This window comes from Ursus maritimus, unplaced genomic scaffold (genome assembly GCF_017311325.1).
Source record: "Ursus maritimus isolate PB19 unplaced genomic scaffold, ASM1731132v1 scaffold_25, whole genome shotgun sequence".
Taxonomy (NCBI): domain Eukaryota; kingdom Metazoa; phylum Chordata; class Mammalia; order Carnivora; family Ursidae; genus Ursus; species Ursus maritimus.
In genome coordinates this window covers 45015673-45028047 of record NW_024425008.1, presented here as the reverse complement: position 1 = coordinate 45028047, position 12375 = coordinate 45015673, and the positions used below count along the sequence as shown (strand labels likewise).

At 34.1% G+C, this 12375-nt stretch overlaps 1 protein-coding gene across 3 annotated transcripts in view; it reads right to left on the bottom strand.

Moving 5' to 3' along the window:
• The window catches only part of KIAA0586 (KIAA0586 ortholog), a 123252-nt gene that overhangs the window by 47565 nt on the left and 63312 nt on the right, over window positions 1-12375 (bottom strand). For all 3 annotated transcript variants that reach the window (XM_008702210.2, XM_040641886.1, XM_040641887.1), the window contains exons 29-30: window positions 7817-7971; window positions 5577-5685 (exon numbers count right to left, since the gene is read on the bottom strand). In XM_008702210.2, the coding sequence (XP_008700432.2) occupies window positions 5577-5685; window positions 7817-7971 (264 nt within the window). The remainder of the gene's footprint in view (window positions 1-5576; window positions 5686-7816; window positions 7972-12375) is intronic.

Genomic DNA, 12375 nt, shown 5'->3' with positions numbered 1-12375 from the left:
CTACTTCCCTCATCCGAAATAGAAACATAACTCCCCAATTCAGCAACATTTTAAAGTGAAATCTGTTTTATTAATCAATAATAGCATGAATTTGTAGAAGACACATTTACTCAGACAATGCTTATTACACATTTGGATTTGTGGATTTTGGCAAATGTCTGTGTCCCAACCCCTCCCTAACAGAGATCCACACACACATGATTTTGATATCACTGTCATACCTGAAGAGAAAAAAATGAACTCAAACTTTTAATTGTGATTTTGAAATAACTGAGATCAATTGTAATTTTGATAGCTATCTTAATTTAGCTATATTTCAAATACAAAGAGAAAAACTTACCACTTTACTAAAGAACAAAAATGATTTTATTAGCACATGTGGACAGAAATAGCTTCTAAATATACATAAGCTTTGACTTTCCTAATTCTTACATGTTTAAATCATCATCACTGTATGTGAGATATAAAGGGTGCTAAAATGGCAGGATTAAACTCAGGACATAATGTCAAAAATATCTGTGATACTTTAAGTATATTTCCCACAAAAATGTAACCTGCTTCTGATAAATTATTATAATTACATTTATTATTTTTAGCACTTTGATACATATTTACTGATCAATATATATAACCTACAAATATAAAACCTGAAGAATGCTGTGATTTTCTTTTTTCCTTTGAACTATCAGTTGACCTTTAATATGAGTCTTAACTCTGACTAGAGTTTAAAGTCTCTGTATCAGCACAGTATATTTTCTAATGCCTCTTTGCTCCCTTCCCCCCTTTTTTTATATTTTAATCAGAAAATAAAGATTGTTAAATACTAAGATATTAGATTCTTTCCTCTTCTTTGCACAAAATGCAAAGGAGCCTGTCTCTACAAGAGTGGAAGCCCCATTAACTGCACAACCACAAGGAAGACCGAGGACCCACAGGGAGCCTCACAGCAGCCATTGGCAAGGTTTGGGGCAGAACTCTGTTAAGGCACATTCTTCCCTTGTCAATGCTGATAATAACAGGGAATACTGTGCAGTACACGTTTTAAGTCCTCCGATAAACTCTCTTTATTTTAGAGAAAAAGTACATGGTGGGGAAGGGCAGAAGGAGAGAGAGTCTTAAGCAGACTGCGCAGAGTACAACTTGGGGCTCAATCTCATGACCCTGAGATCACGACCTGAGCCAAAACCAAGAGTTAGATGCTTAACCAACCGCACCACCCAGGTGCCCCAAGAATGCTGTGATTTTCAAGCAAATTGACAACTAATCTGCTTAACATTTAAGCACAAAACATACATCTAATTTTCCCCTTTGATTAGAGTATGTAAAGCATGTTTGACTTTCTAATTATTATTTATTAGGATGGTCTTAAAATTTTAAGAAAAAAACTAAAGAAGAAAATATTTTTTAAGATTATTTATTTGAGAAAAAGAGAGAGACAGAAAGACAGAGTACACGAGCAGGAGGAAGGAGCAGAGGAAGAGGGAGAAGAAGACTCCCTGCTAAGCAGGGAGCGTGATGCGGGCTCGATCCTAGGATCCCGAGATTATGACCTGCACTGAAGGCAGATGCTTAACTAACTGAGCCATCCAGGTGCCCCAGGAAGAAAATATTTTTTTAAAGTGAACTATTTTGTGTTGGGAAAACTTAATAGCTACATGTAAAAGAACGAAACTGGCCCACTTTCTAATGCTGTACTCAAAATTAATTCAAAATGGGTTAAAGACCTAAGTGTGAGGCTGAAACCATAAAAATCCTAGAACACAGGCAGTAATTTCTCTGACATCAGCCATAGCAACATTTCTCTAGACATGTTTCCTAAGGTAAGAGAAACAAAAGCAAAAGTAAATTATTGGGACCACATCAAAATAAAAAGTTTTACACAGTGAAGGAAACTACCAACAAAACAAAAAGGTGACCTACTAAATGGGAGAAGGTATTTGCAAATGTCATATCCAATTAAGGGGTTAATATCTAAAATATATAGAGAACTTCTATAATTCAACATAAGAAACAATCAGATTAAAAAATGAGCAAAGGACCTAAATAGACATTTTTCAAAAAAAGACATACAAGTGGTCTACAGAGACATGAAAAGATGCTCAACATCACTAATCATCAGGGAAATGCAAATCAAAACCACAGTGAGATATGACTTCACATCTGTCAGAATGACTAAAATTAAAAAGACAAGAAATAACAAGTGTTGGCAAGGATGTGGAGAAAAAGGGACCCTTGTACACTGTTGGTGGGAATGTATATTGGTATAGCCACTATGGAAAATACAGAGGTCCTCAAAAAATTAAAAACAAAAATACTGTATGATCCAACAATTCTACTACTGGGTACTTTACCCAAAGAAAATAAAAATACTAATTCAAAAAGATACAAACACCTCTATGTTTATTGCAGCATTATTTACAATAGCCGAGACATAGAAGCAACTTAAGTGTCCCTCGATAGATAAATGGATAAGAAAGATATGATACGCAGGTGCACACACACAGATACACACCCAACAGGAATACACAGTCATAAAAAGGGATAAGATTGTGCTATCTGAAACAACATGGATGGCCACAGAAGGTATTATGTGCTAAGTGAAGTAAGTCAGACTAAGAAAGACAAGTAAGATTTCACTCTTACATGTAATCTAAAAAATAAAGCAAATTAAGAAACAAACAAAAACAGAATCAGACCTATAAATACAGAGAATAAATGGGATGGTTGCCAGAGGAAGGGTTGGGGGGCTATAGGCAAAACAGATTAAGGGAAGTAGAAGATACAGGCTTCCAGTTATGGAGTGAATAAGTCACAGGAATACAAAGCACAACATAAGGAACACAGTCAGTGATACTGTGATGTTGACACATAGTAGCTACCCTTGTGATGAGCACAGCATAATGTATAGACTTGTTAAATCACTGTGTTGTACCCAGAAAACTAATGTAACACTGTGTGTCAACTATACCGATAGAAAATAAAAAGATACTGACAGAATGTAAAAAATAAAAAAATAAAGTGAACTATTTTAATACATTAAAGAATTAAATCGTTCCTGGGTTTGTAACAAATAAGTGGATTTAAAACTAGTCTCTCATTAAATGGAGGAAAGTTAACTTGCACAGTAAAAGATGCAGTAAAAGTTAACTTACATAGTAAAAAGGAAAAAAAATTAAATGACTCATTAAAATCACTTAAATGGTTGCTTTCACTATAAAACCATTAATCAGGACATAGAATCAGATAAGTGGTATTATGTGGCTGAAAATATACCAAATGAATTCAATACCAAATGAAAAAGTTTCACTCTTATATTTCAAAGATAGTCAGTCATCTGTCAGATCAATGTAATTTCTCTCTTTTATATCAAAAGCTGAAAGTCACAATCGAAGGGGGAGAAAAAACAAGGATGTTACAGATTTCTTAGAAGCACAGTGCTAGAACCCATGTTCTACCAAATCTTTGGTCAGTTTTTAATGATCTTTGAAAGAGCTGCTACTGCTAGTAAGCTTCTTGATTCTTTATATACACATATTAAACTGCTACATATTTCAAAGTGAAATACATGATACTTGCCCCTGAAACAGTCATAATTTGGGGTTCAAGTATTCTTAAAAGCATTTACCTGTCAGAAAAGACATGGTTTTGATGCCCTTGTGATAAGGCGAATTTCCTTCATTATCTTCAAGGCCTCTGTATGAGAGAGAGGATTGAATTCCTTCAAGGTCACCCAAAGTCCTGAGAGCCCTAGGGGATGATTTTGGCACTCTGACTCTCCTATTCTCTGAAACATTTGGCAATGTCTTAGAGTTTCATCAGAGAAAAAAAATAAAGCCCACAAAATTTATGGGAAAAAAGTCATAACTGACCAAATTTGCCAAGGCAATCATATTCATTCAAAAGATACTCAGTATGGAGATATGTATCAATTATAGAGTGAAACACTTGGCTTCCATTTTAAAATGTTCTATTTATAGCTCACTGGGTATTTATTCGTCTCAGTCAAAGCTGATACAGGTCTGCTCTCCTAACTTCTGTATTACATATAAAATTAAATGAAAAAAAATTACATATATTAAGTCCAACTGTTCTAAATTCTTTCTAAATAAAACCTCCTTTAAAGGCTAACATCTTGGTTTCTTTTATTCTCCTCATGATTTTTATTGACTTATTAAATGTGAATTAGACATTATTTAATGGCATTGTACTTAATGAGTTTGTTATTAGTCCATAAGAATTTAACTATTGCCATCTTGTGGTCAGGCGTTCATAAATGTGACACAGAAAACAATGTCACTTTCCTAGAGAGAAACTTTAAAATCTTACCAAACAAATTTTCCTATCAATTGAGGAAAAAAAGATCATTTTATTACATACAATATCTCCCAAGGAGACAAAATATATTAATAATTTTAAGAAATTATAATTTTAAAAAACCTAACTTAAATGTATAGTATTTGACCACGAATGGTAACAGTACTCAGTAGAAGACATCAAGTCAGTCCTGATACTATCTTAGAAGCATTCGTTTGCTCATATCTATATACTGTCACAATTAAGTTTTAAATACTCTAGGAGTTTTACAGGCAAGTTTTCATGGGATTCTAAAATACAATATTAACACTACTGTACCATGGTGAGGTTGAAAGGTGGTCAGGAAGTCAAAGTTCTGAGAAGTTGGAGCAAGAGAGGAACAGAAAACAGAAAAGTAAAAACCTAAAACCTATATAGCATAATTTCAATAATTACGTGGAGTACTTCCTGATTTAAGTCTTCCCTATAACACTAACTGCTGAGTTACATTTGCAATTATATTGGCATTCAATAAATGAGACAAAAACACAATCATAAAAGCAAAGAAACACATTCTACAGCTCAAAATATTCCTAATACTTCTTCCTAGATTGTGGAAATAAAGTTTTAAAACAGAAGATATCTTAATTTCTACTGCCAAATTTCCGAATTTAGGTTAGACTAAATTTAAATGACGAAGAAGCAAGAAAGTAAATAAAGCACAAAGCCAACAGTCTTTCAGAAACATAAAGGCAACATCAGACTGCTGTGATGCTGATTTTAGAGATGAAGTTCAACCATACAACTTTGAGCAGTACCAAAAAGGTCATTCATATTAATAGCATTTAACGTGAGACTCCTTCATTTTCTTTCATTGTAGTTATTGGTCAACATCACCCACAACACTAGCCTTTACAAAGCACCTTTACAGCCATAGCCCCTGCCTTTATCATATTGTAATTTAAAATAGACAACTATGACACAGACGTAGGACTATATATATAGATAAAAAAGCGTTCAATTGTATAAGAACCAAAGGGTAAGATTAAAGGAAAAACACTACCTAAGAGTTTTAAAAATCCATTAGAAATAGTGTTTATTGGTAAAAAGAATACACATACAGTCAAATATGATACCAGATTCTTTATCCCAATGGACCAAGAGAAAACAAAAAACCTACAGACAAGAATGAGATGTCTATAAAAATAAATAATTCTCATTATACACTTATTCAATATCAGGACAAGTATCAAATTATTATATTACAAGAAAATGAATTTTACCTTGTTGCTGTGACAGTGAAGTATCAGATTTATTTCTTACATGTATTAAACGACTTTGTGCTGGCTTATGTTCAACTTGCTTAATATCTTGGTCATGCTTTTGTTGGTACTAAAGAATTTAAGACATGAAGTCATAATATTGTTTTTAAAAGTTAAAAATTTTTGAGCAATAAAATTATTTAGATGTTTCTTATATAAAATTTGAATATTATGCAAGCTTTCTAATTGCTAAATGGGTGACAGAGTACATATCACGAACAAAAAGATATTGGAAATAAAATCTTTAAAAATTTTTGGATAATATACACAGATTTCAAATATTCAAATCATTTCTATTTTTACTAGAGAATTCAGAGCTCCTTAAAAATCAGACTATTCTAGATATATATATACACATGACGGATTTAGACAGGATAAAAACTTAATTTGCTTATAAGCTCTACCATATAACCACTTTTACATAAAATGAAAATCTGCATAATGCACTGCAATTTTCGAAGATCTTTTATATATAGTAACATCATTTAATTCTCACAAGCATAAGTAGGTATTGTTACCCTCCTTCACCATTCAAGAAATGTATATTCCACCATAAGCCCCATTGTCTCTCTTCCTTACTTATAACCTAACCAAATTTGAAACTGACAGTAGTCACATATCCTTTCACAATCACACATCATGAATTGTGAAGCCATTTTCTTTCTTCCTTTTCTTGCTTTTGGGCCTAATTATGAATGAGTTCCTGAAAACAGCTAGCAGATACACTTTGACAAGAATTTAAAAAGCTATCTCTGGATTCTTATCAATGACCAGTTGACCCACAAGCTGAACCCAGGCAATCAGAGGCTCCTTACTCCTTGCCTGTCTTTGGAATATACATCCTACCTACCATTTCCATACTAGCAGTTGTTTCAAGGACATAGCCTTGAGAGAGTAAGGCGTTATGAGACCATCTGGACTGAACACCTGACTGAACCAAATTAAGGCTTCCATATAAACTTTTCAGATTCTGGTGGGTGGGTGCAGAGATCTACTTGTCTTACAGCTGCCCAAAACAAGCCTCATAAGTAAGTTCCCTTACTTACTGAACCTGCCACCTACCAATCTGAAGTGGTCTGCGTCTTTATTTGGTCTCTCCTTGCTTTCCATGCATAGGATGCTCTCCATGCATAGGAAGCCAGTTTCAAATTTCACCCAGGAAACTCCTGAGGTTGCAACCAGTAATACCAATACCATGCAATGCTATACAACACCATGCAATAAATACTTAGTGAATAAACTAATCTACAGTGAGAAATGCATTGCTATTACACAGATACAAAACTGTTTTTTTTTTTTAAGATTTTATTTATTTATTTGACAGAGATAGAGACAGCCAGAGAGAGAGGGAACACAAGCAGGGGGAGTGGGAGAGGAAGAAGCAGGCTCATAGCAGAGGAGCCTGATGTGGGGCTCAATCCCATAACGCCGGGATCACGCCCTGAGCCGAAGGCAGACGCTTAACCGCTGTGCCACCCAGGCGCCCCCAAAACTGTTTTTAATAACGTGAACATTTCTTTACATGTTGAAGAGTAATTAATCTATTTTTTCAGTACTTAAGATTATACGGGCCATTGGCCTAACTCAATACGAAATTTCTTACGTTTTCATGTTAACAACTTTTGCAAATTTTAATACAATAAATAATTCTTGAGTACCTACTACGGCAAATTACTGAGTTCGATATTGCATGGGGATACAAAGTATAAATGATAATAGCTACCTAATAGGTGACAGGCACTTTATATATATTACTTTTAATCTTTAACATATAGATGAGGAAACTGAGGCTTAGAAAAAGGCTATGTGGGACGCCTGGGTGGCTCAGTCGGTTAAGCATCTGCCTTCAGCTCAGGTCATGATCCCAGGGTGGTGGGATCGAGTCCCACCTTCGGCTCCTTGCTCAGCAGGAAGCCTGCTTCTTCCTCTGCCTGCCACTCCCCCTGCTTGTGCTCTCTCTCTCTCTCTGACAAATCAATAAAATCTTAAAAAAAAAAAAAAAAAGAGAGAGAAAGAAAGAAAAAGGCTATGTATTCAAGGTCACAGCTAGAATCCTAAGAGCTAAGATTTGTATCCAGGCGTGAATTAGTAAATAAAGGAAGCATGACTCCAAAGACTATGCTCCTGACATTATACCATACTAAGACAATATTGTTACCATTCTCATTTTAAGTAAAGTACAAGGGTTATTAATTGGGTACCTGATGAATATCTTCAGCAGCTCCTGATAATTTAACATCATTTTCTTGTGCTGTCAGAAGTGTTGTGGGAAGGGCAGGGTTAGAATTTGGCTGCAACTCCAATTCTCCCAAACTCATTGGACCATGACTAGCACATGAATCTTCATAACCACCACCTGTTATCAAATATATAAACAAAAAGTTAAAATTAATTGTTTCATTTATCTTAGAAAAAGAACAAGTAATTGACTAAAATTACCAATATTTCTCATTGCTGAATAAGTAGTAGTAGTGTACTTTAACCAAAATAATCTGGTACCAAGTCTTCATTGCAATTAAAATCAAAGCTTGCAGAGAATGCAAAAAGTACCTATGTTCAGACAAGTCTATGGACTATTCTAAGGTTCCAATCAACAAGTTGCTCATGCAGTCTACACCCAACCCCACCCCTCACATCAACTCCTAACATTCCAGCTTACCTTTTCTATCAGTAGACTAGAATACTTTCTTTCTAAAATGTAGTATGAAAGCAAGGGTAATTTCCTAGCTAGAAAATGTTAATATTGCTTAACTCTGTTCTGTAGACATTTTTCTTCAAATGATCAAGTTCTTTTCCTCATCCAAATGGCATCTCAATCAAATCAATAAAAAGAAGGCAATAGGAGCAGAGCTATCAATTTATCTAATAATATCATGGTACATTTATATTGCACCTTATACTCCAAGCACTTTCACATACATTATCATTTAATTTGAATATTACAATCATTCTGTAAGGTAGGCAGGTCTGATAGTTTTATAACTATCATTTACTGACAAAGCTAAGGCTCAGAGAAGTTAACGGACTATCCAAAAAAGCAGAGAGCTAGTAAGAGGAATTAAAATCCTCATTTTCCAACTCCCAGTCATTGTTCTTTATTTGACATTCTTGCTGAAGTATTTCTAAGAAAATTCTGTTTTTGCTAATTAATGGCCACCTTTTAAATTTTTAGCACAGTATAGTATATCTCATTGTAGTCAACAGAAATAGATCTATATCTGAAGCATTATACACAAATTGTTTTAAATGAAATAATATTTTAAAGACATCATAAATATTTTCCCTTTAAAGTCAGTGTATTAAAAGAGAAGTCAGTGTAGCGGGTGCCTGGGTGGCTGAGTTGGTTAAGCATATGCCTTTTGATCTCAACTCAAGTCATAATCTCAGGGTTGTGAGATGGAGCCCTGTGTTGGGCTCCATGCTGGGTGTGGAGCCTGCTTAAGAGTCTCTCTCTGATCCTCCCCCCCCCCCGCCCGAACTCTCCCTCTCTAAAAAAAAAATGTCAGTGTATTGACAATTTCTTAGGTATAGCAAATAAATTACCCTCTGATCTTTTATGTTAATCTCCATTTTTAGGTGAGTTTTACATAAAGCAAAATATATACCTTGAGCTTTAATTTTTACCTTTCCAGATTCAATCTATACAAAGCAATTTCTCACAATTATCACTTATTTTATTGTCATTTAATTATCTAGCATGATATGATTAATTTAGTAATGGTAATAATATCCATCTTTCAGATTAACTATTGTTCCAGGCCTTATATATTGGCTTCCTTATATTCTGATATGTCTTATTCTATTCATGTCACTTTTCTAAGATTTTCCTAAGACTGGCAAATGAATTATGATAAAAGAATTAGCACATATAATGTTAAAAGAGAAGATATTAAAAACTCTGTGCTGAAATATGGTTATATATCTAGAAAAACGAAAGACTCTAGTGAGGAAAAAGAACTCTATTAGAATTAAGAAGAGAATTCAGTGATGTGACTGAATACTAGATAAATATACAAAAATCACTGGTTTTTCTCTATATTATACCAGTATGCACCTAAAAATGGAAAAATAATCCTTTACTATAGTGACCAAAACTTTAAAATAATTAAAAATAAGATTATTAAGAAAAGCATATAATCCATATGATGAAAATTATTACATCTTATTGATGAGAACAAAACAAGATCTGAATAGTAAGATATACCATAAAATATTAATTCTTCCAATATTAATACATAACTTAGTACAATTCCAATTAGGGTGATTTTTACCAGAAAAAAAAAAGTTTTAGAGTTTATATGGAATAAATGCCTGAGACCTGCGAACAAAAGTATGAAAAAATTTTTGAAGTGGAAACCTGCCCTATCAGATAACAGAATGTGCCATAAAGACACAATAGTCTAATATGTTTTAGATTATAAAGAATCCAGAATAGTTATAATAAAGAATCCAGAAAAATATTCCTACATCTAGGAGAATACTATACAAACTGGTTGATATTTTAATTCAGTAGAAAGGAAAACAGTTTATATATTAGTTGATACCGGCCCAACTAGCTATTTATGTGGAAGAAAATCATATTAGACTTCTACCTTACACCATTTCCAAAGTAAATTCCAGACAGACTTAAATACAAATTACTAAATAATGAAAACTTTGCAAGACAATCTAGGAGACTACAGGTATAAACTTGTGTTAGGAGAAACCTAATCAAGCCATAAAACACATAAAGCATAAAAGAAATAACTATATAAAAAATTATGTTAGCTATATGACAAAGAAAGACCATAAATAACGTCAACGAATTCAGTATAAGTTTGGAAAAAGATATTTGCAATACAGATGATAGAAAACATCTAAAATATAGAAATAGTTCTTACAAAGTTGTAAGAAAAATTTAGAACCTAACAGATGGGGAAAGAACTTAAGTAGGTAATTGACAAAAAAGCAAATCCGAATGTCCAACAAACATGAAAAGACATAGAAACTCATAGGCAATCAGAGACTTGTGAATAATTTCCATAGGATTTACTGTGTAAAAACAAATGCAGGCAAGTGGGCATGATATGATCTCAACTTGTAAAATAACAGCACACACACACATCATATGTATCTATCATGTATATTATACACGTGAGTGTGTCTATGGACAAAAACAGGAAGATTACGCGCCAGAATCTTAACATGAGTTAGCGGGGGAAAGGCAAAATATGGAATAGGAGAAAATGTGAGGCTGCGGAATGGATGAAAGGCACTCCCAAAAAATAGTCTATACTTTAATGTATGATACAATCACATTTTGTTTTATGTAAAATTTATATGGTTATGTATCGTATAAAGAAAAAATTCATTAAAAAGACACAAGGTAAATTTTGATAAAAGACCTAAATGTACAAATATATAATCAAATATCTCCCCAAAGCATTCAAAGTGTGTAATAGCTTTCAACTCATAGAACACCCTACCTTTTAACATATATTTACTGACTATGTCCTGGGTGCTAGAGACTCTGCTAGATGACAGGGATAGGACAGTAAACAAGATAAAGTCCCTACCCTCAAGTGAGATTACAGATCGGTGTGACAAAAGCCACATTAGGCAGGCAACAGTACAGGACTATACAGAGAGCACATATGACAGGTATCTAACCCAGGGATAAAGGGTCAGGAAAGAATTCCATGACAGCCATCATAACAATGCTAAATTTGCTCAACAACACAACGGTGTCACCTCTAAAAAGTATGCTCATTGAATGTGGGTGTCTTGTCTGTACAATGTAACTTAGCTCTTTGTAACTATTATATCATTCACGTAAAATTTATCATAACTTAAAATCCCTGATTTTATTCTTCTAGAATCTTACTGCAATGAAAAAGCAACCTTAGATTAAGAAACTTAGACTTTTATGGGGCGCCTGGGTGGCGCAGTCGTTAAGCGTCTGCCTTCGGCTCAGGGTGTGATCCCGGCGTTATGGGATCGAGCCCCACATCAGGCTCCTCCGCTATGAGCCTGCTTCTTCCTCTCCCACTCCCCCTGCTTGTGTTCCCTCTCTCGCTGGCTGTCTCTATCTCTGTTGAATAAATAAATAAAAATCTTAAAAAAAAAAAAAAAAACTTAGACTTTCAGAGAAGACTAAGTCCACCCAAAATTGCCAGTGCCAGCAGCAGCTTTGGGTTTGTCACATCTAATATATTTTTCCATTTGTATGAAACCCAAAGGTGCCTCAAATTCCACATGCTTAAAACCCCATTCATTCTTATTTCCTCCTAATTCTATCCTTTCTCAATATTCCCTCTCTCTTAGTGAATGGAAATTCCGTCTATCCAACCACATGGACAGATTTTCCTTCTTTTGCTCCTCTCATATTTGAACTAAGTCTTGTCCATTCTCCTTCTTGTCTCTCAAATCTCCCTTTTTACAATTCCTCACTGTTGAATAATGTTTTCACCAGCTTTACTGTAACAGCTGTCCAGTCAGGCTCCTTGCCTCCAGTCTTAATCCTTTCCAGTCTCTTTATCACACTGTACCTTAGATGATCATGCTAAATAAAAGACAAAGATCATCATCTCAGTAGTTTACTTATAATCCTTAATGGATCTGTCAATAACACAAAACATCAGAATTGATAGAAATTCAAGACTGAATTTTCCATGGGCATAAATATAAAATAAGATCGGCATTATTTTCTATTTGGAACAGCTTATTTTCTGAATAAGTAAATGAACCACCTGGAACATGCTTATTATACTCCACATTAAGA